Source organism: Sphaeramia orbicularis, chromosome 16 (assembly GCF_902148855.1).
Source record: "Sphaeramia orbicularis chromosome 16, fSphaOr1.1, whole genome shotgun sequence".
Classification (NCBI taxonomy): domain Eukaryota; kingdom Metazoa; phylum Chordata; class Actinopteri; order Kurtiformes; family Apogonidae; genus Sphaeramia; species Sphaeramia orbicularis.
The window spans coordinates 61,865,610-61,893,068 of NC_043972.1; the positions used below are offsets into that span (position 1 = coordinate 61,865,610).

Consider the following 27,459-nt stretch of genomic DNA (forward strand, 5'->3'; position numbering starts at 1 on the left):
CTTTTGCAGAAAATGTGAATGTTCTTTCTACTATTCGGTGAAGTTTGTTTTGTGGTGGATGATGGTTTTTGACATTGGCTGACTCTTACTACGCTAACAACTGTCTTGAATGATAAGAGCCACGATCCACTGAAGGACACAAGCATGTGCGAATTTTCCACACTGAACCTTTAAGGTCAGAGGAACATAGATTGTCACTCAAAGGCATATGCTAAGTTAACATACTTTTTAAAAATTATTTGTATGTTTTAATGGTAACAGATAATGCTGTTGATACATGTTATCTTCAAATGTATCATAGAGTTAAAGTATTTATTTTCACATAAATGTTGAGGTTAACATTCCTATAAAGCATTGTGGTGTCTACATATTTTGTAGAAATAATAAAATTAAACGAAAATGACAGAATATATATTGTTTATTTAAAGTATTTACAGACTGTATTCTTCCCGTATTTAGCACCACATTGAACATGTCAGGATGAATGAATGGATTTAATCTTGAATTTGGATGATGTTGCACAAACTAAAAGCACAAAAAAGACACTTGACATTGGGCTCATGGCCTGTACACGCCTTTATGATGAACTGAGCAGTCTACACAAAGCACATGAAATGAAATGGTTGGACATGGATGTTAGCTGGTCTTCACTGTGCACGCTGGCCCATTCAGCACTGAAGAAGCAGAACCATGAACTCAGCTCAGGTGCACCGAGCTGACGGAGGCTAGAAGGTGGCGTTGGTGGCAGTCCTTTGGCACGTGTCGGCTCCGTGGAGCTGACGACTTCATCTTCTTTTTGCATTTTGTTGCTTTCATCTTAATCTCTGCTGACGAACTGCAGAAAGTACAAAGGAAACACCATTAGAAAACAGTTTGACCCAAAACCATCATATTCAGACAGATTTGAATTTGAAGACACGTCTCTCAGTCAAGTACCACGTTACAGATCCATCATGTCTTTTGTTTCTCACAATATGAGACCTGAATATACGAGAGTATATCCAAAAATTTTGAGCCTCACACATTTTTTCGAGTCAGTACAATGCACCACACCTTTAAGTGAAGACACTACAACCCAATTTTCAGCAGTCGGACGTTGTCCGGCATTCTGGGGAGGTCAATGACATGAGTTTGGTTGGTGTGTTCTCTGCGATCAACTGTCGTTAATTCCGTCTACAGTCTTTTCGGCTGATTCAACATGTAATCGTCCGCCACCTGTCGTTCAGTCGGACCAATCTGATTGGTGGAGGGATAGGCCTGGACTAGTGAATCAGTGGAGAAGTTTCCATGTGAATCCAGCTCTGCCAAGGTACTGCACACGAACAATGTCTTCTAGAACAGTCCATTCACTGCTCAGATCAGATCTGAAGGAGTGACAGTCAGTGTTGACTATGGGCTTCATTCATTCCATCAAGTCAACACTGTTAGCATTGTTAGCATAGTGGGATTTGTCCTTAGTATTCGCCTGCGACATCTTTCTTATTCCACAAGAAGAAGACATAGTGCTGATAACACCAGTATCTTCTTATTAATGACCATCCGTTCAACGAGTGCAACAACAACAACACCCCTTCTTTGACTACTCAACAGTCTCTGCTGGCAAAAACTGACTGACGACAGCAAGCTCTGTGTTTAGAGAGATGTTCCGTCATTTTCTGGTTCTACGTCTCACGCAAGCGCAGAATGTACACTGAAGTCAGTAGTCGATTTGTTGTGTTCTTCACACTTTTTTGACCGCATCCGGGAGACGGGAGCCGACTGATAGTTGGGCTACCTTTTCTGGTGATGATCGGCGGTCAGGTTGATGTGTCTGCGCCTTTAAGTACATCAGTGTCTTAGCTACTGATTGCATGTAGGATCATATTTCTGGCAGCAATTGTCAAGTCACAACACTTTGTGGAAGAGGCACACCCCAGTGAGTTGGACAAAAGTGAGGATAGAGCGCCGATAAAGTTTGTAGTCCTGGAAGGTCCATCTGCCAAACAGAGTGAAGAGCAACTGACTCCTGTTTCTGGGGAGTTTTCCCCGTCTTCTGCAACGATCACATGCTATGTGAAGGAATTCCAGCATTGCAGAGAGTTTAGAAGGTGAGCCCCGGTCAGGATGGACATGAACCAGTACCAGCCTAGTAAACACTGTCAGTACAGTGCACGTGAACCAGTACCGGCCCAGTAAACACTGTCAGTACAGTGCACGTGAACCAGTAACAGCCCAGTAAACACTGTCAGTACTGTGCACGTGAACCAGTACCGGCCCAGTAAACACTGTCAGTACAGTGCACGTGAACCAGTACCGGCCCAGTAAACACTGTCAGTACAGTGCACGTGAACCAGTACCGGCCCAGTAAACACTGTCAGTACTGTGCACGTGAACCAGTACCGGCCCAGTAAACACTGTCAGTACAGTGCACGTGAACCAGTACCGGCCCAGTAAGCACTGACAGTACTGTGCACGTGAACCAGTACCGGCCCAGTAAACACTGTCAGTACTGTGCACGTGAACCAGTACCGGCCCAGTAAACACTGTCAGTACAGTGCACGTGAACCAGTACCGGCCCAGTAAACACTGTCAGTACTGTGCACGTGAACCAGTACCGGCCCAGTAAACACTGTCAGTACTGTGCACGTGAACCAGTACCGGCCCAGTAAACACTGACAGTACTGTGCACGTGAACCAGAACCGGCCCAGTAAACACTGATAGTACTGTGCACGTGAACCAGTACCAGGCCAGTAAACACTGTCAGTACTGTGCACGTGAACCAGTACCGGCCCAGTAAACACTGACAGTACTGTGCACGTGAACCAGTACCGGCCCAGTAAACACTGACAGTACTGTGCACGTGAACCAGAACCGGCCCAGTAAACACTGATAGTACTGTGCACGTGAACCAGTACCAGGCCAGTAAACACTGTCAGTACTGTGCACGTGAACCAGTACCGGCCCAGTAAACACTGACAGTACTGTGCACGTGAACCAGAACCAGCCCAGTAAACACTGACAGTACTGTGCACATGAACCAGTACCGGCCCAGTAAACACTGACAGTACTGTGCACGTGAACCAGTACCGGCCCAGTAAACACTGTCAGTACTGTGCACGTGAACCAGTACCAGGCCAGTAAACACTGACAGTACTGTGCACGTGAACCAGTACCAGCCCAGTAAACACTGTCAGTACTGTGCACATGAACCAGTACCGGCCCAGTAAACACTGACAGTACTGTGCACGTGAACCAGAACCAGCCCAGTAAACACTGACAGTACTGTGCCCAAACTACAGATGGAAAACCACCGTGTCACTGTCCGTGAGTTAGAAGAAGTAACAGGTCTTTCATATGGAGCCGTCCACTCCACATGTCCAAGGCTTGTGTCAGACGGGTCCTGAGAAGGCTTTTAGATGACATGAAGCTATTGAAGGTCACCATCAGTGGAGCCGTGCTAACACAGTACAAGGCCAACCCAGATGAGTTTTACTTTAGGGCTGTAACCTGTGATAAACCTGGCTTTATCATTACGATCCAGGTGGCAAACAGGATCAATGAAATGGAAACACGCCACATCTCCGAAGACGAAGAAGTTCAAAGCTACCAGGTCCACCAAGAAGGTTATGGCGACCATTTTCTGGCACAGCAGAGGATTGGTCCACATTGACTACCTGCCCCATGGCACCACAATGAACGGGGAGTTTTATGCTAACCTGCTGAAGCAGGCGCGCCAATCCATCATGGAGAAATACTGTGGAAAACTGCTGTGGGATTCTGCTTCAGCAGGACAACACACCAGTCCAACCAGGACAACACGCCAGTCCAACCAGGACAACACACCAGTCCAACCAGGACAACACACCAGTCCACACCAGGACAACACACCAGTCCACACCAGGACAACACACCAGTCCAACCAGGACAACACACCAGTCCAACCAGGACAACACACCAGTCCACACCAGGACAACACACCAGTCCACACCAGGACAACACACCAGTCCAACCAGGACAACACGCCAGTCCAACCAGGACAACACACCAGTCCAACCAGGACAACACGCCAGTCCAACCAGGACAACACACCAGTCCACACCAGGACAACACACCAGTCCAACCAGGACAACACGCCAGTCCAACCAGGACAACACACCAGTCCACACCAGGACAACACGCCAGTCCAACACACCAGTCCAACCAGGACAACACACCAGTCCAACCAGGACAACACACCAGTCCAACCAGGACAACACGCCAGTCCACACCAGGACAACACACCAGTCCACACCAGGACAACACACCAGTCCACACCAGGACAACACACCAGTCCAACCAGGACAACACGCCAGTCCAACCAGGACAACACACCAGTCCAACCAGGACAACACGCCAGTCCAACCAGGACAACACACCAGTCCACACCAGGACAACACACCAGTCCAACCAGGACAACACGCCAGTCCAACCAGGACAACACGCCAGTCCACACCAGGACAACACACCAGTCCACACCAGGACAACACGCCAGTCCAACCAGGACAACACACCAGTCCACACCAGGACAACACACCAGTCCACACCAGGACAACACACCAGTCCAACCAGGACAACACACCAGTCCAACCAGGACAACACACCAGTCCACACCAGGACAACACACCAGTCCAACCAGGACAACACGCCAGTCCAACCAGGACAACACACCAGTCCACACCAGGACAACACGCCAGTCCAACCAGGACAACACGCCAGTCCAACCAGGACAACACGCCAGTCCAATCAGGACAACAGACCAGTCCAACCAGGACAACACACCAGTCCAACCAGGACAACACACCAGTCCAACCAGGACAACACGCCAGTCCAACCAGGACAACACACCAGTCCAATCAGGACAACAGACCAGTCCAACCAGGACAATACACCAGTCCACACCAGGACAACACACCAGTCCAACCAGGACAACACACCAGTCCACACCAGGACAACACACCAGTCCACACCAGCCAAGGTGTGATGGAAGCTGTGCACCAGTGTGGATGCGGACTCCTCCTGCACCCACCCTAGTCTTCAGACCTCCTCCTACACCCACCCTAGTCTTCAGACCTCCTCCTGCACCCACCCTAGTCTTCAGACCTTCTCCTGCACCCACCCTAGTCTTCAGACCTCCTCCTGCACCCACCCTGGTCTTCAGACCTAGCCCCCAGTGACGTCCATCTCTTTTCCTGGCTGAAAAAAACGCCTTCAGAGTCAGAGATTTGAGGATGATGATGAGCTGACTGCTGCTGTGGAGGGTTAGGGTTAGAGGACCCAGATGTTGGGTTCTAACGATCAGGTATCAATGACTAGAGTGACAACAGAGACCAGAACTAGAGTGAACCAGTGTGTGGAGTTGGAAGGTGGACTTTCTTGAAATATAAAGCTGTATCAATCCAAATATCTTGCTCTTTCTGTGTGAGGCTCAAAACATTTTGATATCCCTTCGTGCACTGATACTGTTTGACAGTTCCAGTTCCAGTTCAGAGCCAGTGCTTAACCACAGACTAACTGGTTCTGTTTCAAATACCAGTATTTTGCCTGGCTGTAACCAAGAACTGTGCATGTCAGGTGACTGGACTATCATGGCCAACAAGGCCGGACAAAACTTTGCAAACACCATTTAAAAAAAAAAACAAAAAACAAAACAAAACAAAACAAAAAAAAAAACAGCTGGAATAGGGTCTAATCTGCTGAACCTGTCAGGATCTGTGCCTGTGTGACTCTTAGCTCCTCCCTCTTGGTTATGGATCTGTGCCGGTGTGACCCTCAGCTCCTCCCTCTTGGTTATGGATCTGTGCTGGTGTTACCCTCAGCTCCTCCTTCTCTTAATCATTATCATCAGACTCATCTGCTGGCGCTGCATGGCTGCAGCCAATTACCTCTGGCCTATTTAAGGCTTTGGTTTGCAGCCATGCAGCGCTGGTCCATTTCTCTTCACTCCTTTCCATTGCCCGGACATTTATTCATATTCATCTACGGACTCTGATTCAGGTTTTGTATGTAGTTTTTTATGGACTCTGCCTTAGTTTTTGTGTTAGGTTTTTTGTTGTCTGGTTTTCATTTTTTGTTAAATAAACTTTTATTTTTTCTCTTCAGTACTGTGCATTTGAGTCCTCTTTTCCCCCCCGTTGTGACAGAATGGACCAGCCATACCTGGACTCAGCCGGTACTGAAGGGACCCGTTTTTTTTTCGTCTCTCCGTGTTTTAGTTGTTTATCCCTGGTTTCGTTCGCCTTTCCTTAGTTCTCCTCCCATGTTGTTTTTCCGGTGCGTTCCTGTCTCTCGTCTGTTTCCTGCCTGGTGATTCCAGCATCTTATTCCATGTGGGGACCTGGACCTTCATGGGGTCCGGGTTCTTTTCTTGTGTCTTTTCCTTCGTGTGTCTAATGATTTCAGTGAAGTTCATTAGTTCTGATCTGTCTGTCCATGTTAGTTTGTCTGTTCTGCCTGTTTTATTCGTTCCTCCCTGTTTCTGTTTGTCCGTGTGTGCCGTTTTTTGAGTGTTTTTCTCTGAGTGTATTTCTCAGTCTGTGTGTATTTGTCTCTGTGTATTTTTCAGTCTGTTTCTTAGTTTATGTGTGAATTTTCTAGTTTATGTGTGCTTTTTTGTTTCATTTCTTCCTTCCCTCATTCCATTTTGTTCTCTATCGTGAAACTTTTGTTTTTTATTTTTCCAATCAGTCATTCCTTTTTGTCCTTCAATTCTGTTAGATTTTTTTTTTCCTGTATTTCTGCTAGATCCTGTTTGTCTTTTCCCTGTTTGTCCTTCAGCTCTGTTTCTTCACAGTTCATGTTCTTCAGTTCCATTTTATCGTTCTCATCAGTTCAGTTCTGTAGATTGTCCCTCTGCCTGTCCGTGTCTTTGTGTCTGTCTGTTCGTGTCCCACTGCTTGGCCTCAGTTCCCTTTTCCTTAGTACTACCCGGAGTCTAGTACACCGTCTGGTAGTTTCCCCTCCTTGAAGTCCGGTTCCGGCCACGCAGCGTTTTTTCAAGTCGGATTCAGTTTGTCTGCGCAGCGTTCCTGAAATCTGTTTCCGTCTGTTCGCGCAGCATTTTTTAAAGTCTGTACCTGTCTGTTCGCGCAGCGTTCCTGAAGTCCGGTTCCATCCGGCAGTGTTCCTGAAGTCCGGTTCCGTCCGGCAGCGTTCCTGAAGTCCGGTTCCGTCTGTCCGCGCAGCGTTCCTGTTTCCCCGTCTCGGCCTCGCTCTTTGTGTTTCCCTGTCTGCCCGGTCTCCCTGTCCGTAGTCCTGTCTGCCCAGTCTCAGAGTCCGTAGTCCTGTCTGTCCAGTCTCAGAGTCCGTAGTCCTGTCTGTCCAGTTTCAGAGTCCGTAGTCCTGTCTGTCCAGTCTCAGAGTCCGTAGTCCTGTCTGTCCAGTCTCAGAGTCCGTAGTCCTGTCTGTCAAGTCTCAGAGTCCGTAGTCCTGTCTGCCCAGTCTCAGAGTCCGTAGTCCTGTCAGCTCAGTCTCAGAGTCCGTAGTCCTGTCAGCTCAGTCTCAGTCAGTCAGAGTCATGGGTCCAGCCATAGTCCAATTCCAGTCGATGTCTGTAGTCCAGTCATTGTCCGGTCTGTCTTGTCTCAGTTAGAGTCACTAGTCCAGCTGTCAAGTCTGCCACCAAACGTTAATCTGGTTTTGTCTGTCTTTCATGTTTGTCTGTCACTTCCTGTTTTATTTTGTTAATTTTCCCTCATGTGTCTTGTCTGTCGTCTTTACTTCCTTTCCTTGATCGTGTTCACCTTTTCCCTGATTACCTGACTCTGCCCTGATTTGTGCCAACTGTGTCTCGTTGTCTTCCCTCCCTTTTGTGTATTTAAGTCCTGTCTTTTCCCCTGTTCAGACGCCAGTTCGTATTCTCTCGTAGTTTACTTACCAGCGTTCTGATCCTGTCTGTTTGTCTGCCTTCCTGTTTTTTGAACCGTTTTGCCATCTCGTTTTTTGCCTGCTCCCTGTCGGTTTTGTCTGCCTCCATCTGCCTTCCTGGTTTTGACCTCATCGCCTGACTTTATGGTACGTGAGCTTTGTCTATCCCTTATGTCCTGTTGCCTGGCTGATAGCTTACCCGTGTATGACCTGTTTCCGTCACTGACCTCCCTCTGCTTTTCCCTAGTCGGGATACCGACTCAAAACACTGAGCCGTACAAAGGGTTCACGTCCTCAGTCCGGAGGACGAATCTGAAGAGGATCTCGCCGACCACTGTCCTCAAGATATTGTTAATTATTCTCATTACTTACCTATTAGTATTATCAGTGACTAATAAACTCTGTGAACTTTTATATCTGTCTCCGTGTTCTGCATTTGGGTTCAGAGTCCGTACTTTCAGCATTACACCAGCCATATTCAGTTCCAGTCAATGTCCTAAATCCAGCTGGAGTCCTGTCTGCCACAGCCCAGGAGGTCCACGAACCAAGGGATTTTTCTATGTCCTGTTTTGGAGGGTTTCTCACATCCTGGTCGGGAGGTTTCTCCATGGTCTGGTCCGGAGGGGTTACATCATCCTGGTCTGGAGGTTTTCCACATCCTGGTCCGGAGGTCTGCCCTGAGGTGCTTCGGCCGTCTTCCTGGAGGCTCTTCACGCCGTTCCACTGGGAGGTGCTTCAGCCTGTCTGCCCTGTGGTTCTTCATGCCCCTTTTGCCAGGATCCCCTCTACATTCCAGGATGCCCTGGTCTCCGTGGGGGCTTTTTCGCATCTCTGGGGACGTCAGGATGCTGTCCCTTGAGGGGGGGGTCCTGTCAGGATCTGTGCCTGTGTGACTCTCAGCTCCTCCTTTTTGGTCATGGTCTGTGCCGGTGTCACCCTCAGCTCCTCCTTCTCTTAATCATTATCATCAGACTCATCTGCTGGCGCTGCGTGGCTGCAGCCAATTACCTCTGGCCTATTTAAGGCTTTGGTTTGCAGCCATGCAGCGCTGGTCCATTTCTCTTCACTCCTTTCCATTGCCCGGACATTTATTCATATTCATCCACGGACTCTGATTCAGGTTCTGCATGTAGTTTTTTATGGACTCTGCCTTAGTTTTTGTGTTAGGTTTTTTCGTTGTCTGGTTTTCATTTATGGACTCTGCCTTAGTTTTTGTGTTAGGTTTTTCGTTGTCTGGTTTTCATTTTTTGTTAAATAAACTTTTATTTTTTCTCTTCAGTACTGTGCATTTGAGTACTCCCCCCCCCCCGTTGTGACAGAATCAAGAGATGAAGAAAAACAGAGCTTCAAGTTTGGATGTATTCTAACAGAAGATAATCCTGATCTTAGTGCAGTGTGAAGTCCAGCTGGTCTTCTGTGGTTCTTACTGCTGAGGCATGTTGGTTGTGCCATTAAAGCAGCATTGAACCAACTAAACACATCCCTCTAAAACTACAACAACAGCAGCATTTCAAAAATTAGAATTTCTAACATTAGCTGTCCTTTTGCCAGGGATGGAATCCAGAGAAACCATTTTTTTTTTTTTTTTTTTTTTTTTGAGGTCCACAAGTTGAATCAACTTTGTGCTGAGTTTGTATTTTGGTTCATGATGGTGGAAAAGAGGAATTGGAATATTTCATGACTTAACTAGAACAGCTTAAAGCTTCATTCACATTACACAAGTTCATTGTGATGTAATAACCATAATGTTAAATGTTCACATTAGTTAAATGGACATGATGCCTTTGACTACGGACCAAATGTGATACAATCTTGTAGCAAATAGATAGTTTTTGTCTGCTTTTAGTGATGATGATAAACTTTATTTCCCACATAATTAGGAATAAAATATAAAGGTGAACAAAAGGCAAAGAGAAATTACAAATTTAAACAGACCACTAAAGAATATTGAAGGCAATAATTTAACCAAAAAATAGAAAAGAAAAAAGTCACACAGTACACAACTATTTCACTGTGGATCTGTCTTGGCGGAGGTCTGTGGTCTCCGAGTGCTTTACTTGTTTATCATTACATTTACCTGTGAGTTTATTTTTCAATTTCCAGACAGCATAAATGCTTTTTTTTGGGCAAATTTAAAAATAATTTATTTAAATCAAACCATATTTTTAAATTACACATCTCTGTTGTGATTAGCTTGAGAAACTTTTATGAATTTTCCCCTGAACAAAAAAAATGTTCACATCATCTGCAAGCAAAACTAACTCTAATTTATGTTTTGACACCTTGTATATGTCATTTATATATAAGTTAAAACAGTTTGGCACCCAATGCGGATCCCTGTGGGACTCCACAGGTAATGTTCAATTCTGCAGATTTACACTCACCCATCTGTACAAACTGTTTCCTGTTACTTAAACAGTTCTTCATCCAGATCAGAACAGTCCCTCATGGTTTTTGAAAACCACTAGAAACACTTTATATAGTGTAAACAACAGTCAACAAAGAATCAGACGGAGGCCCAGGCACTTTTATATTTTCCAATGTGTATGTTTGTCTTTAAGTTTTTCTAAAAATGTGTCCCTCACATCACATTTTCCTCAGTAAACCTTTAATATTCACAGTTCTAATAGAAAACAGGCAGTTCTTACTCATGTCATTGTTGCGTGTGATGGCCATGGCGGCTCTGGCTCTCGGACCCTGCTGAGTGAAGTGGTAGCCGAACTTCAGGATGCTGGAGTTGTTCTCCAACATACTGGCAATCTCCATCTCCACTGAGTCTCCCAGTTTCTGCCTCTGTATCCGAGAAAGAAAAGCCCAGATGTCACAAACACAAAGCTGTCTCTGTTATGTCACCCTGTCAAATCCACACCTGATTATCGATCTTCAGCTCCACCAGTGTGGCGTTGTTGGCCATGGCTTTGATAATTGCCATCATTCCATCTCCGGTGATGAAGTTGGACTCAATATTAAGACTTTGAAGGCTGGTGTTCTCCTGCAGCATCTCAGCACATGCCTGGAAAATGTGCACGCAGTCACACAATCAGCAGCTGTTTGAAGAATGGTTTTATATTTTCTATCTAAGAACTGTCATCACACAAAGGATGGCAGGACGGATACACGTGCAAAAATCCTGAACATTGCTGGTTTATCTACTTTTCATTGATGTCAAGCACATATTTTCAGGTGTGGTTGTAGCCCACTAAAACCATTATATGTGTGTAATATGTATATATGACAAACCACACATAAGACATGTTTTAATGATGAGGATATTCACTCTGGTCCACATTCAAACACCTGAATGCACCTTTCCATCCTAAAATGGAAAAAAACCCAAAACAAACAAACAAACAAACAAAAAAACAGATCCCTGCTCAGAGGTGGTGGACTGCATGACCTGGGACCAGATCTGCTCTACTGATATAAACTACTTTGTCTGATGTAACTAAAATGCAACATAAACTTTTTGGATCTTGATACTTTAAGGAAAATGTAATTATTATAATTATTATTATATTCCATTTCTCTAATTAGATCCCCCGAAATCCCCATGAGTCTGACACACAGGACCTTAAGTGGTGTAATTTGACACTTTGACTCCTGTAGGTCCCATTTCGAGGACAGAACTGTTGAAACTGAAGCAGGTTTGCAGAACCTCTGTGTACAAATTCCATTTTCAGTTCAGTCGACAGCGCCCAGTTGTATTAAGGTTAGGGCTTTGTGACGGTCATAACTACTTATTGACTTTGTTCGCCTTGAGCGGTTTTGGAGCTTTGTCCAGGATCAGGGTCTGTTTGTGTCCAGGCTTTAGTTTACTGCTTAATTTTCATTTCAGTTTTGTTCTTCAGTTTTCTGAACTAGACCAGTCCCTCTGCAGCAGAACAACCCCAAAATGAGGAGTTCCAAGCCATGCAGGCACTGCTCATGCTGCCCAAACATCTCTAGTTCTGTCTAATCTGACCATCAAATATTTGTCCAACAGCTCAAATATGCACCACAGTGCTCAGTGTCAAATTTATTTATTTATTTATTTTTTAGAGTGGTGCCTTTGTCTTTGGGGGAAATCCTTCAGGTTCTGATCATACAGCGCTGGTTCCGTCTTTAACAGTTCTTTAAATTCTTTTAAAATAAATATAATTTGTTACATCAAAGTCCATTTGTGAGAGTCTCTGGGAATTATGAACTGTTATTGTTTCAGATGAACATAGTACCAGATTTGTGGAAGTCTATATTACTAAATTTAGAGTTCCACGTCATTATGACTAAATGTAGGCGGAGTTGAAAGGTGAAGTTTCAAAACCTGCAGTTTCTTGAATGGTAACTGTAGACTGGCACTAAAAGAAATTCAATCTGGATGTATGGATGGAAAAATGATAGAACTGATGATCTGAAATCAGAATATCTCACCTGTTGGCGTAACTTAACTACAGTACATTAGCTAATCCACAGTCTGTCAGATCGTCGGCTCAGTAATCCACTGAACATTGGATACGTCCACACCACAACACCCCTCGCATTTTTCTTTTGCGGATTCTAATAGTTTTGCATCCATATACGCATTGTTTCAAAAATTATCTGTGTCCAGGTGGAAACGGGAAAACAGGGTTCAAACGGTGTAATACGTACGCCACACCTGTATGTGGCGCTGTACACAAACACAGATGGAGCCACAGGAAACACTCAGAAGAATGCACTGAGCATGTGCAGGAGGTTATGTTGGGGTTTTCTTCTTCTGGTCACATGGTCCTATGGTCGTCATGGTTTCCATACAGTGGTGTTGGTCCTATCCATACGCCAACACCAGGGGGGCGGAGCCAACACCAGGGACCCCTTCTACAAAAATACTGTTTCAGGCACCGACAACGCCGGTGTCATGTGACCAAAGGACCAACGCCGATGTCATGTGACCAAAGGACCAACGCCGATGTCATGTGACTAAAGGACCAACGCCGGTGTCATGTGACCAAAGGACCAACGCCGATGTCATGTGACCAAAGTACCAATGCCGGTGTCATGTGACCAAAGGACCAACGCCGATGTCATGTGACCAAAGGACCAACGCTGGGGTCATGTGACCTAAGGACCAACGCTGGGGTCATGTGACCAAAGGCCCAAACCACAGTAAACTGTAGTGGACTGACATAATGTGGGTGTGGTGTGTATGGGGCGAATGATTACTGTGTTTATACATGATGTGAAGTTGACATGTTGCCAAAGGGTTAGGGTTAGGGTTAGGGTTAGGTAAAAGGTTAGGGTTAGGTAAAAGGTTAAGGTTAGGCTGTTCCAGATGATCAGTGTAAATTGGAATCAGTTTGGTGAGTGTCACTGTTTCCAACTCCAGTCCAGACAGAACTGCACAAACCACTGGTGACATCACTAAGGCATCTGTTTACATTGTTAAGATGCAAAGAAGATTTGTTTTTGTATTGAAGCAGTCCTTCAAACACTGAAAGTATGTTTACTGACACTGACAGACAGACATACTTCATCTGTATGAGGGTTAGGGTTAGGGTCGTAGGTGTTGGGTTAGGGTTAGGGTTAGGGTCGTAGGTGTTGGGTTAGGGTTCGGGTTAGGGTCGTAGGTGTTGGGTTACGGTCGTAGGTGTTGGGTTAGGGTCGTAGGTGTTGGGTTAGGGTTAGGGTCGTAGGTGTTGGGTTAGGGTCGTAGGTGTTGGGTTAGGGTCGTAGGTGTTGGGTTAGGGTTCGGGTTAGGGTCGTAGGTGTTGGGTTAGGGTTAGGGTTAGGGTCGTAGGTGTTGGGTTAGGGTTCGGGTTAGGGTCGTAGGTGTTGGGTTAGGGTCGTAGGTGTTGGGTTAGGGTTAGGGTCGTAGGTGTTGGATTAGGGTCGTAGTTGTTGGGTTAGGGTTCGGGTTAGGGTCGTAGGTGTTGGGTTAAGGTCGTACTCACATAGGCCACAGGGTCGTTGCTGCGGGTGGCTGCGATACTCAGAGACTCTACATGAGAGTTTCCTTTCATCCCCTCAAAGATCTCTTTCAGCGTTGGGATGGGAATGTCCTGCAGCACAGAAACATGTTTATGTGTGCAGAGAAAGAGGAGCAAATCTGAAAGATATTTATATGTGGTTCCAACAATTTAAAGTAGAAGAATTTAAAATGTTGACGTAAATTCTACTTTTCAATTGAATACTTAGAATTCCGAGCGCTGGCTTTGTGTTGTTGGACAGAGTCCTTGTGTATGTTCTCATGTTTTTGTGGACCTTGATGTTGTTGAGGTTGACTTCAGTCAGGCTGCTGTCATTGTTGTGGATTCTGTCCAGGGTTTCTTCCACATTGGTGGGGTTCGGTAGCTCATCAGGGAAGATCTTAAATGGATCTGGTTTCACAACACCTGAAAGAACATGACAATAGAGGCCATGGTGGATTAACAACAGGATCAACATACTGTAAAAAAAAAAACAATCCTAAAACTGTCAGAAGGATAAAAAAACAATCCTAAAACTGTCGAAAGGATAAATAAAAAATCCTAAAACTGTCAGAAGGATAAATAAAAAATCCTAAAACTGTCGAAAGGATAAATAAAAAATCCTAAAACTGTCAGAAGGATAAATAAAAAATCCTAAAACTGTCGAAAGGATAAATAAAAAATCCTCAAAGTGTCAGAAGGAGGCTGAAGTTGTGTTGAACCTACTGTTGATGCCTTCTGTGTTAGCGATGGTGCCGGTGGTGCCCAGGGCGTCGTAGTACTGCTTGTTGCTCATCAGGGTGTACATTCCCAGGATAGCTGTAGGTTCACAGAGACAGTCAACAGGAATCCAAATGCACACTGCACTTTAGTGAACAGAGGCCTGTATGTCCAGACTGGGCTCATGTTTGACCGTTTATGTTACTACTGTGCACCCGTGTATGATAAACAAAACAAAACAAAACAAGAAACTCAGCCACTGACTGAAATCATTCAGGTTCCTGGCCTCCTAAGGTTATAGTCACAGCTCATATTTGTATTTAATTTGAGGATGTGAAAGTGTGAAAACCTCTGTTATCAGCCTTTTACCATTAAATGATAGTTCTGGCATCTACGGTCCAACTGTCCGAGCTGGTCAGGATCCGTTTAACTTCTGTAAATACTTAACCACGCCCTCAAAGAGCATTTTTGAAGGTGTTGGTGTCTCTCTGTCTCACTTTCTCTTTTTAATTTGTCTCATCTCTTGGTGTTGGACAACAAAAACATGGAATTTTATTTCCAGACTGGAAGGATTAAGGTTACCCTAACACCACAGCAGGAAGATCCTTCAACTGTCTGAACTCGGTTGGACTTACTGTGGACGTCATTCAAACTTCTTCTGTTTAGTACCTTGGCTTGTTTCGAATTTGAAACTGTTGCAGAGGAAGGTATTTGTGACTGAAGGACATTTCAGACCAATCAAATCTAGGAACATTTGTCATTGTACAGGTTAATCACCAACACCTGTAATATAATTATTCCATGAAATCATAAAAAGCATATCAGTCATTTACAGTGGGTGTGTGCTGTATGTTTTCCCTGGTGCTCGTTCCAGTTGATACCCAGGAACTAAAGATCATCAAACTACAGTTTATTTCCCATATATTGAGGGATGTACAGGGTGGGGAAGCAAAATGTACAATATTTTGAGGCAGGGATTGAAAGACAGTGTATGACCAATTAGTTTATTGAAAGTCATGAGAATTTATTTGCCACAAGAAAATGTCCATAATAGAAAATGTTTTTATTCTATGTGTCCTCCTTCTTTCTCAATAACTGCCTTCGCACGCTTCCTGAAACTTGTGCAAGTGTTCCTCAAATATTGGGGTGACAACTTCTCCCATTCTTCTTTAATAGTATCTTTGTGAAGCCTGCTACCGGACGTCAGTCTGGTTTTGTCTGTCTTTTATGTTTGTCTGTCACTTCCTGTTTTATTTTGTTAAGTTTTCCTCATGTGTCTTGTCTGTTGTCTTTACTTCCCTTCCTGGTTCATGTTCACCTTTTCCCTGATTACCTGACTCCGCCCTGATGTGTGCCACCTGTGTCTCATTGTCTTCCCTCCCTTTTGTGTATTTATACCCTGTCCTTTCCCCTGGTCAGACGCCAGTTCGTAATCTCTCGCAGTTTACTTACCAGCGTTTTGATCCTGTCTGTTCGTTTGCCTACCTGTGTTTCGACCCGTTTTGTCATCCTGTTTTGCCTGTTTTTTGCCTGCTCCCTGTCGGTTTTGTCTGCCTCCATCTGCCTTCCTGGTTTTTGACTTCCACGCCTGGTTTTTTGGTACGTGAGCTTGCTTTACCCTTATGTCCTGTTGCCTGTCTGTTTGCTCTCCCATGTATGACCTGTTTCTGTCCCTGACCTCCCTCTGCTTCTCCCTAGTCGGCGTGCCGACTCAAAACCCGGAGCCTAACCGTGGGTTCGCGTCCCTTGCCCGGAGGACGAATCCCTCGAGGACTTCCTTGGTTGCTGTCCTCAAGATCCTGTTCATTATCACAGCCTTTATTTTTGTACTACCTGAATATAATAAACCCTGTAAACTTTTACATCCGCCTCCTAGTTCTGCATTTGGGTTCTGGGTCTGTACTATCAGCATCACAGTACGAACTGGCCAAAACATGAACCCAGCAGAACTTAATCAGGTCTGTGAAGCAATTCAGTCCCAGGGGCACAGGTTGGGAGGACATGAAAAGACACTACACGCCCTGGTGGATAAGATGACTCAGTTAGCCACTCAGGTCTCCCAGCTCACCCGTACCCAGGCCACCGTCTCCTCCCGGTCGGTCGAACGTGCTACACCTGTGAGGGGTTTGGACGAACCTAACATTCCACCCCCATCCAAATATTCAGGTAACCCTGATACATGTCGTAATTTTTTCACTCAGATCCAACTCATTTTTGACTCCCAACCTGTTCGTTTTTCTAAAGACTCTGTCAAGATCGCCTACGTAGCTAGTTTGTTGGAAGGCCCACCTCTGAGCTACTTCAATGCACTTTTTGAACAGAGCTCACCAGCAGTTCAGTCTTTTCCCTGCTTAGTGGCTGAGCTTAAAAGGGTTTATGATCACCCTGTTAGAGGCCAACTAGCCGGCCATGAGCTAATGAGGCTAAGACAGGGAGAAAGGTCTATCAGGCAGTATGTAAGTGATTTTTGGTCCCTAGCGGTAGAATCAGGCTGGAACAATCAGGCCTTGATTACTGCCTTCCTGAGCGGTTTGTGTCGCTCGGTGGGCCGAGAGATGGCGCTTCGTCAACCGCTCCATTCTCTGGATGACGTCATCGCTGAGGCTGTTCGGGTTGCTGATCAGTATTCAGTTTGACAGGCAGACGGATCTGAGAATCACTCATCTACTTCGTCTGGTTCTGTGAGCACACGAGAGACTGTTCGTTTCCTCGTAAAAGAGACTGGTAAGACCCTTAAGGAGGAACCCATGCAGCTGGGACGTACCCATATCTCCGTAGAAGAACGCCAACGTCGCCTAACCGAGGGTCTCTGTTTATACTGTGGACAAGGGGGCCACAGAGTTGCCAGTTGTCCTCTGAAACCGGAGGGCAAATCAGGTGAGGGGTCGTTGTTGAGTAGGACAGTATGTCTATCATCCTCATCTCGTCAGTTTCCTCTGGTTTCTCTCTGTTCTGATTCAGTGTCTCTACAGCTACCCGTTCTGATCAATTCCGGATCAGACGCGAATTTAATGGACATTAGCCTGGCTAAAAGGCTGAACCTTGATCTGGTTCCCATACAGCGTCTGTTGGAGGCCCGGGCCCTGGATGACCACGTTATGTCATGTGAGTCACCGTACTCAAGCTGTCAGTGTGCAGTTTTCTGATGGTCACACAGAGAATCTCAGTTTCCATGTGTATAAGTCTGATTCACAACCCCTTATTTTGGGTTTCCCCTGGCTTCAACTACATGAGCCACATATAGACTGGAACACGGGGGAGGTCCAGTCTTGGGAAAAAGGATGTGAGACCCATCGTGTTTGTACTAACTCTCCTGTGACATTTTCTGAAGTTCCGCAGATCTCAGTGGCTCCGGTCAGCCTCCCTAAAGAGAGTGAAGAGGATTTTCCTGCCTTGGAGAAGGTCCCTCATTGTTACCATGACCTTAAGGAGGTATTCAGTAAATCTAAGGCTACGGCCCTTCCGCCACATCGACCATATGACTGTGCTACTGAACTGCGTCCTGGCACCTGCCCCCCTAAGGGGAGATTGTATTCCCTGTCAGGTCCTGAAACTGAAGCTACGAGGAAATATATTGACGAGTCACTGGCTGCCGGCCGTATTAGACCTTCCTCGTCTCCTGCGGGGGCAGGATTCTTTTTCGTCGATAAGAAAGATAAGTCCCTGAGACCATGTATTGATGACCGGGGTTTAAATGACATTACTGTGCGCAACAGGTACCCTCTACCCCTTATGTCTTCTGCTTTTGAACTGCTGCATGGGGCCAAGGTGTTCACTAAGCTGGACCTCCGTAATGCATACCATTTAATAAGGATTAGAGAGGGGGATGAGTGGAAGACGGCGTTTAATACCCCTAGCGGACACTACGAGTACCTCGTTATGCCTTTTGGCTTAACCAATGCCCCAGCTGTATTTCAAGCTCTGGTCAATGACGTACTCAGGGACATGTTAAATGTTTTTGTGTTTGTGTATCTGGACGATATTCTGATTTTTTCTCCAGACGAGGAGTCACATGTTCAGCACGTTCGGCAGGTCCTTCGGAGGCTTCTCGAGAATCAGCTGTTTGTCAAAGCAGAGAAATGTGAGTTTCATCGTCCATCAGTTTCGTTCCTGGGCTTCATCGTTGCAGAGGGGAGGGTCCAGATGGACCCAGAAAAGGTCAGTGCGGTCAAAGAATGGCCTACGCCGTCGAACCGGAGAGAGGTTCAGAGGTTTTTGGGTTTTGCAAATTTCTACAGAAAGTTTATCCAGGGTTTCAGCAGAGTGGCTGCCCCCCTGCATAGTCTCACATCTCCCAAGTCTGTGTTTAGATGGAGTCCAGAGGCGGACAAGGCTTTTTCCAGCCTTAAAGGGGCCTTTTCTTCGGCTCCCATCCTGGCCGTGCCGGACCCGTCCCTGCAGTTCGTGGTGGAGGTCGATGCTTCCGATCTAGGAGTGGGGGCGGTCATCTCACAGCGATCGCTAAAGGACAACAAGCTCCATCTGTGCGCCTTTCTGTCCTAGAGACTCTCCCAGGCGGAGAGGAATTACGACATCGGCAATAGAGAGCTCTTAGCCATCAAGGTGGCACTGGAGGAGTGGCGACACTGGTTGGAGGGGACGGAGGTTCCGTTCCTGATTTGGACGGATCATAAAAACCTCGAATATCTAAGGTCAGCTAAACGTCTTAACTCTCGTCAGGCTAGGTGGGCCTTGTTTTTCACTCGCTTTAACTTCACCCTGTCTTATCGCCCTGGATCTAAGAATGATAAACCGGATGCTCTGTTGAGGGTGTTTCACTCTGATGACCCTGTTACTATCCCCGAGACTATTTTACCGGACACATGTTTTGTGGGGGCCTTTCAGTGGGATATAGAAAAGACTGTTTCTGATGGACTTGTTAATTACTCTGTTCCGGATGGTGTTCCGCCAGACCGGCTGTTTGTTCCCCCTAACCTTCGTTGCCAGGTGATTCATTGGGCAAACACCATCAAGATGGCGTGCCACCCCGGGGTTAAGAGGACCCTGTTTATTATTAAACAGCGGTTTTGGTGGAGGGGAATGGAGAAGGACGTTACTGAGTATGTGGCTGCCTGTCCTGTTTGTGCCTCCTGTAAGTCTTCAAGCAGATCTCCATCCGGCCTGTTACGTCCACTGCCGACCCCCAGGAGGCCCTGGTCGGGAATAGCCTTGGATTTTGTGACGGGCCTTCCTCCCTCTGATGGTAACACTACTGTATTGACTGTTGTGGATAGATTTTCTAAGATGGTTCATTTCATCCCTATGCCTAAGTTGCCGTCTGCTAAAGAAACAGCGGAGGCGCTGCTGAGTCATGTGTGCCGTCTACATGGTTTTCCTCAGGACATTGTGTCTGATAGAGGTCCTCAGTTTATTGCCAGATTTTGGCATGCGTTTTGTTCATTAATTGGTGCCTCTGTCAGTCTCTCTGGTTTCCACCCACAGACGAACGGACAGACGGAACGATTAAACCAAGTGTTGGAGGTGGGGCTTCGGGTGTTGGCCTCGCAGAACCCCGCCTCTTGGTGCCGTCAACTATTGTGGGTGGAGTATGCACACAATTCACTTCCCTGTGCTTCTTCTGGATTGTCACCGTTTCACGTGGTGTACGGCTATCAGCCACCTTTGTTTCCATCTGTGGAGAGGGAGGTTAGTGTTCCCTCGGCGTTAGCGCTTATCCGGAGGTGCAAGAGGACGTGGTTCCGGGCCAGACAGGCCCTGCTACGAGCGTCAGCACATTTCAAGTTGGCCGCTGATCGTCATCAGACTCCAGCCCCAATTTACCACCCTGACCAGCGGGTGTGGTTGTCCTCCAAACACCTGCCTTTGAGAGTGGAGAGTCGCAAGTTGGCGCCCAGGTTCGTTGGTCCTTTCCCTATCTCTAAAGTGATTAATCCTGTTTCTGTTCGTTTAAAACTACCAAGGTCTATGAGAATTCATCCCACTTTCCATGTGAGCCAAGTGAAACCGGCTAAGGAGAGCCGACTGGTTCCACCCACCCAACCCCCGCCTCCGCCCCGCCTCATCGACGGAGACCCAGTCTACTCTGTCCGCCGCCTGATGGCAGCTCGTCGCCATGGGAGGGGTTTTCAATACCTTGTGGACTGGGAAGGGTATGGACCTGAAGAGCGATCCTGGGTGCCGTCCTCCTTCATCCTGGATCCAGACCTGATCCGGGACTTTCATCGATGCCATCCTGATGCCCCTGGTCCGTCTGGTGCCGTCCCTAGAGGTGGGGGGTATTGTGAAGCCTGCTACCGGACGTTAGTCTGGTTTTGTCTGTCTTTTATGTTTGTCTGTCACTTCCTGTTTTGTTAAGTTTTCCTCATGTGTCGTGTCTGTTGTCTTTACTTCCCTTCCTGGTTCATGTTCACCTTTTCCCTGATTACCTGACTCCGCCCTGATGTGTTCCACCTGTGTCTCATTGTCTTCCCTCCCTTTTGTGTATTTATACCCTGTCCTTTCCCCTGGTCAGACGCCAGTTCGTAATCTCTCGCAGTTTACTTACCAGCGTTTTGATCCTGTCTGTTCATTTGCCTACCTGTGTTTCGACCCGTTTTGTCATCCTGTTTTGCCTGTTTTTTGCCTGCTCCCTGTCGGTTTTGTCTGCCTCCATCTGCCTTCCTGGTTTTTGACTTCTACGCCTGGTTTTTTGGTACGTGAGCTTGCTTTACCCTTATGTCCTGTTGCCTGTCTGTTTGCTCTCCCATGTATGACCTGTTTCCGTCCCTGACCTCCCTCTGCTTCTCCCTAGTCAGCGTGCCGACTCAAAACCCGGAGCCTAACCGTGGGTTCGTGTCCCTTGCCCGGAGGACGAATCCCTCGAGGACTTCCTTGGTTGCTGTCCTCAAGATCCTGTTCATTATCACAGCCTTTATTTTTGTACTACCTGAATATAATAAACCCTGTAAACTTTTACATCCACCTCCTAGTTCTGCATTTGGGTTCTGGGTCTGTACTATCAGCATCACAATCTTCCAGACTTTCTGGTAATAGTCTTGCTCATAGTCACTTTCTCTTCTTTCCATTATAAACAGTCTTTATGGACACTCCAACTATTTTTGAAATCTCCTTTGGTGTGACGAGTGCATTCAGCAAATCACACACTCTTTGACGTTTGGTTTCCTGATTACTCATATGGACAAAAGTTTCTGAAAAGGAATGGATAATAGTGTTAGGTATGATTATGACATCAGTATATGTTTGGGTTCAAAACAACTGATGTAGTGCCTGCTGAGAAAAAACAACTAAATGTTCATTGTACATTTTGCTTCCCCACCCTGTAGATGATCCAGTCTGTTTTACTTTGTGACTAAAGACACAGGGAACATGATGACATGTTGTTCCCATTCCTCTTCTGGTGGTTTAACATGGACTTGGTGTCAGTCTAGGTCAAAGGTCAGGAACCTTTACAGGTCAGTAACCTTTGCATAATGCACATTAAAGTTAATAAAATAAAGTGGCTTAAAAAGAATGAAAATGCACACAAAAAAAGAATACTTGTTGACATTCACTGCTGTGTCTTACAACAGGAGATCGTATCATTTCATGAACACTTAGACTGTAGTGAATTCAAGCTGCTTAAAGCAAGTGGACTCTGAAATTTACTCCAACACCACCAGGACCTGTGGAGAAGGACCAAAGAGCTGCATGTGGTCCAAGAACCACCAGCACCCATGGAGAAGGACTAAAGAGCTGCATGTGGTCCAAGAACCACCAGCACCCATGGAGAAGGACTAAAGAGCTGCATGTGGTCCAGGAACCACAAGGACCTCTGGAGAAGGACCAAAGAGCTGCATTGGTTCCTTCCCTGGTCTGGGTGGTCCTGTCCCTGGTCTGGCTGGTGTGAGGCTGTTGATATCTCTTTCACATAATGTCTACTGTTATTTCTTCTCACTATTGTTCAGTGTATTTCCTTTTGAATCCATCACATCATCAGGTCCAGTCTGGACAAATATGATCATCTGATAATCCAGTAAATAAACAGACGAATACTGTCGTACATTAAGGTGGATACTGTCGTACATTCACATGGATACTGTTGTACGTTCAGGTGGATACTGTCGTACGTTCAGACGGATACTGTCGTACGTTCAGGTGGATGCTGTCGTACATTCAGGTGGATACTGTCATACGTTCAGGTGGATACTGTCATACGTTCAGACGGATACTGTTGTACGTTCAGGTGGATACTGTCATACGTTCAGACGGATACTGTCGTACGTTCAGGTGGATGCTGTCGTACATTCAGGTGGATACTGTCGTACATTCACATGGATACAGTCGTACGTTCAGACTGATAATGTCGTACGTTCAGGTGGATACTGTCGTACGTTCAGGTGGATGCTGTCGTACGTTCAGGTGGATGCTGTCGTACGTTCAGGTGGATACTGTCGTACGTTCAGGTGGATGCTGTCATACGTTCAGACGGATGCTGTCGTACGTTCAGGTGGATGCTGTCGTACGTTCAGACGGATGCTGTCGTACATTCACACGGATACAGTCGTACGTTCAGGTGGATACTGTCGTACGTTCAGGTGGATGCTGTCGTACGTTCAGACGGATGCTGTCGTACGTTCAGGTGGATGCTGTCGTACATTCAGGTGGATGCTGTCGTACGTTCAGGTGGATACTGTCGTACGTTCAGGTGGATGCTGTCGTACGTTCAGACGGATGCTGTCGTACGTTCAGGTGGATGCTGTCGTACGTTCAGACGGATGCTGTCGTACATTCACATGGATACAGTCGTACGTTCAGACTGATAATGTCGTACGTTCAGGTGGATACTGTCGTACGTTCAGGTGGATGCTGTCGTACGTTCAGGTAGATACTGTCGTACGTTCAGACGGATACTGTCGTACGTTCAGGTGGATGCTGTCGTACGTTCAGGTAGATGCTGTCGTACGTTCAGACGGATGCTGTCGTACATTCACATGGATACTGTCGTACGTTCAGACGGATGCTGTCGTACGTTCACATGGATACTGTCATACGTTCAGACTGATAATGTCGTACGTTCAGGTGGATGCTGTCGTACGTTCAGGTGGATGCTGTCGTACGTTCAGGTGGATACTGTCGTACGTTCAGGTGGATGCTGTCGTACGTTCAGACGGATGCTGTCGTACGTTAAGGTGGATGCTGTCGTACGTTCAGACGGATGCTGTCGTACATTCACATGGATACAGTCGTACGTTCAGACTGATAATGTCGTACGTTCAGGTGGATACTGTCGTACGTTCAGGTGGATGCTGTCGTACGTTCAGACTGATAATGTCGTACGTTCAGGTGGATACTGTCGTACGTTCAGACTGATAATGTCGTACGTTCAGGTGGATGCTGTCGTACGTTCAGGTGGATACTGTCGTACGTTCAGGTGGATGCTGTCGTACGTTCAGACGGATGCTGTCGTACGTTCACATGGATACAGTCGTACGTTCAGACTGATAATGTCGTACGTTCAGGTGGATACTGTCGTATGTTCAGGTGGATGCTGTCGTACGTTCAGGTGGATGCTGTCGTACGTTCAGGTGGATACTGTCGTACGTTCAGGTGGATGCTGTCGTACGTTCAGACGGATGCTGTCGTACGTTAAGGTGGATGCTGTCGTACGTTCAGACGGATGCTGTCGTACATTCACATGGATACAGTCATACGTTCAGACTGATAATGTCGTACGTTCAGGTGGATACTGTCGTACGTTCAGGTGGATGCTGTCGTACGTTCAGACGGATGCTGTCGTACGTTAAGGTGGATGCTGTCGTACGTTCAGACGGATGCTGTCGTACATTCACATGGATACAGTCATACGTTCAGACTGATAATGTCGTACGTTCAGGTGGATACTGTCGTACGTTCAGGTGGATGCTGTCGTACGTTCAGACTGATAATGTCGTACGTTCAGGTGGATACTGTCGTACGTTCAGACTGATAATGTCGTACGTTCAGGTGGATGCTGTCGTACGTTCAGGTGGATACTGTCGTACGTTCAGGTGGATGCTGTCGTACGTTCAGACGGATGCTGTCGTACGTTCAGGTGGATGCTGTCGTACGTTCAGACGGATGCTGTCGTACATTCACATGGATACAGTCGTACGTTCAGACTGATAATGTTGTACGTTCAGGTGGATACTGTCGTACGTTCAGGTGGATGCTGTCGTACGTTCAGGTGGATGCTGTCGTACGTTCAGGTGGATACTGTCGTACGTTCAGGTGGATGCTGTCGTACGTTCAGACGGATGCTGTCGTACATTCACATGGATACTGTCGTACGTTCAGACGGATGCTGTCGTACGTTCACATGGATACTGTCAAACGTTCAGGTGGATACTGTCATACGTTCAGACGGATACTGTCGTACGTTCAGGTGGATACTGTCGTACGTTCAGGGGGATACTGTCGTACGTTCAGGGGGATACTGTCGTACGTTCAGGCGGATGCTGTCGTACGTTGAGGCGGATGCTGTCGTACGTTCAGGAGGATACTGTCGTACGTTCAGACGGATACTGTCGTACGTTCAGGAGGATGCTGTCGTACGTTCAGGTGGATACTGTCGTACGTTCAGGCGGATGCTGTCGTACGTTCAGGCGGATGCTGTCGTACGTTCAGACGGATACTGTCGTACGTTCAGGTGGATGCTGTCGTACGTTCAGGTGGATACTGTCGTACGTTCAGACGGATACTGTCGTACGTTCAGGTGGATACTGTCGCACGTTCAGACGGATACTGTTGTACGTTCAGACGGATACTGTCGTACATTCACATGGATACTGTCGTACGTTCAGGTGGATACTGTCGTACGTTCAGACGGTTACTGTCGTACGTTCAGGTGGATACTGTCGTACGTTCAGGTGGATACTGTCGTACGTTCAGGGGGATACTGTCGTACGTTCAGGGGGATACTGTCGTACGTTCAGGCGGATGCTGTCGTACGTTGAGGCGGATGCTGTCGTACGTTCAGGAGGATACTGTCGTACGTTCAGACGGATACTGTCGTACGTTCAGGAGGATGCTGTCGTACGTTCAGGTGGATACTGTCGTACGTTCAGGCGGATGCTGTCGTACGTTCAGGCGGATGCTGTCGTACGTTCAGACGGATACTGTCGTACGTTCAGGTGGATGCTGTCGTACGTTCAGGTGGATACTGTCGTACGTTCAGACGGATACTGTCGTACGTTCAGGTGGATACTGTCGCACGTTCAGACGGATACTGTTGTACGTTCAGACGGATACTGTCGTACATTCACATGGATACTGTCGTACGTTCAGGTGGATACTGTCGTACGTTCAGACGGTTACTGTCGTACGTTCAGGTGGATACTGTCGTACGTTCAGGTGGATGCTGTCGTACGTTCAGACGGATACTGTCGTACATTCAGGTGGATACTGTCGTACATTTAGGTGGATACTGTCGTACGTTCAGGTGGATGCTGTCGTACGTTCAGGTGGATGCTGTCGTACGTTCAGGTGGATGCTGTCGTACGTTCAGACGTATACTGTTGTACGTTCAGGTGGATACTGTCGTACGTTCAGGTGGATGCTGTCGTACGTTCAGACGGATGCTGTCATACGTTCAGGTGGATGCTGTCGTACGTTCAGACGGATGCTGTCGTACATTCACATGGATACAGTCGTACGTTCAGACTGATAATGTCGTACGTTCAGGTGGATGCTGTCGTACGTTCAGGTGGATACTGTCGTACGTTCAGACGGATACTGTCGTACGTTCAGGTGGATGCTGTCGTACGTTCAGGTGGATACTGTCGTACGTTCAGACGGATACTGTCGTACGTTCAGGTGGATGCTGTCGTACGTTCAGGTGGATGCTGTCGTACGTTCAGACGGATGCTGTCGTACATTCACATGGATACTGTTGTACGTTCAGACGGATGCTGTCGTACGTTCACTTGGATACTGTCATACGTTCAGGGGGATACTGTCGTACGTTCAGACGGTTACTGTCGTACGTTCAGGTGGATACTGTCGTACGTTCAGACGGATACTGTCGTACGTTCAGGTGGATGCTGTCGTACATTCAGGTGGATACTGTCGTACATTCAGGTGGATGCTGTCGTACATTCAGGTGGATGCTGTCATACATTCAGGTGGATACTGTCGTACATTCACATGGATACAGTCGTACGTTCAGACTGATAATGTCGTACATTCACATGGATACAGTCGTACGTTCAGACTGATAATGTCGTACGTTCAGGTGGATACTGTCGTACGTTCAGGTGGATGCTGTTGTATGTTCAGGTGGATGCTGTCGTACGTTCAGACGGATACTGTCGTACGTTCAGGTGGATGCTGTCGTACGTTCAGGTGGATACTGTCGTACGTTCAGGGGGATACTGTCGTACGTTCAGGTGGATGCTGTCGTACGTTCAGGTGGATACTGTCGTACGTTCAGGGGGATACTGTCGTACGTTCAGGTGGATGCTGTCGTACGTTCAGGTGGATACTGTCGTACGTTCAGGGGGATACTGTCGTACGTTCAGGGGGATACTGTCGTACGTTCAGGGGGATACTGTCGTACGTTCAGACGGATACTGTCGTACGTTTAGGTGGATGCTGTCGTACGTTCAGGTGGATACTGTCGTACGTTCAGACGGATACTGTCGTACATTCAGGTGGATACTGTCGTACGTTCAGACGGATACTGTCGTACGTTCAGGAGGATGCTGTCGTACGTTCAGGTGGATACTGTCGTACGTTCAGACGGATACTGTCGTACATTCAGGTGGATACAGTCGTACGTTCAGACTGATAATGTCGTACGTTCAGACGGATGCTGTCGTACGTTCAGGTGGATGCTGTCGTACGTTCAGGTGGATACTGTCGTACGTTCAGACGGATGCTGTCGTACGTTCAGGTGGATACTGTCGTACGTTCAGACGGATACTGTCGTACGTTCAGGAGGATGCTGTCGTACGTTCAGGT

The 27,459-nt window shown here is 46.9% G+C and overlaps 1 protein-coding gene across 2 annotated transcripts in view; it reads right to left on the bottom strand.

Moving 5' to 3' along the window:
• Window positions 1-400: 400 nt before the first annotated feature.
• Window positions 401-27,459, bottom strand: part of LOC115436121 (tropomodulin-4-like) — a 63,376-nt gene continuing 36,317 nt past the window's right edge. Inside the window, exons 5-10 of one of the 2 annotated variants that reach the window (XM_030158862.1) lie at window positions 14,530-14,622; window positions 14,029-14,229; window positions 13,789-13,943; window positions 10,752-10,895; window positions 10,531-10,675; window positions 401-835 (exon numbers count right to left, since the gene is read on the bottom strand). In XM_030158862.1, the coding sequence (XP_030014722.1) occupies window positions 813-835; window positions 10,531-10,675; window positions 10,752-10,895; window positions 13,789-13,943; window positions 14,029-14,229; window positions 14,530-14,622 (761 nt within the window). In that variant the 3' untranslated portion in view covers window positions 401-812. The remainder of the gene's footprint in view (window positions 836-10,530; window positions 10,676-10,751; window positions 10,896-13,788; window positions 13,944-14,028; window positions 14,230-14,529; window positions 14,623-27,459) is intronic. The other variant, XM_030158863.1, reaches the window with a different exon arrangement.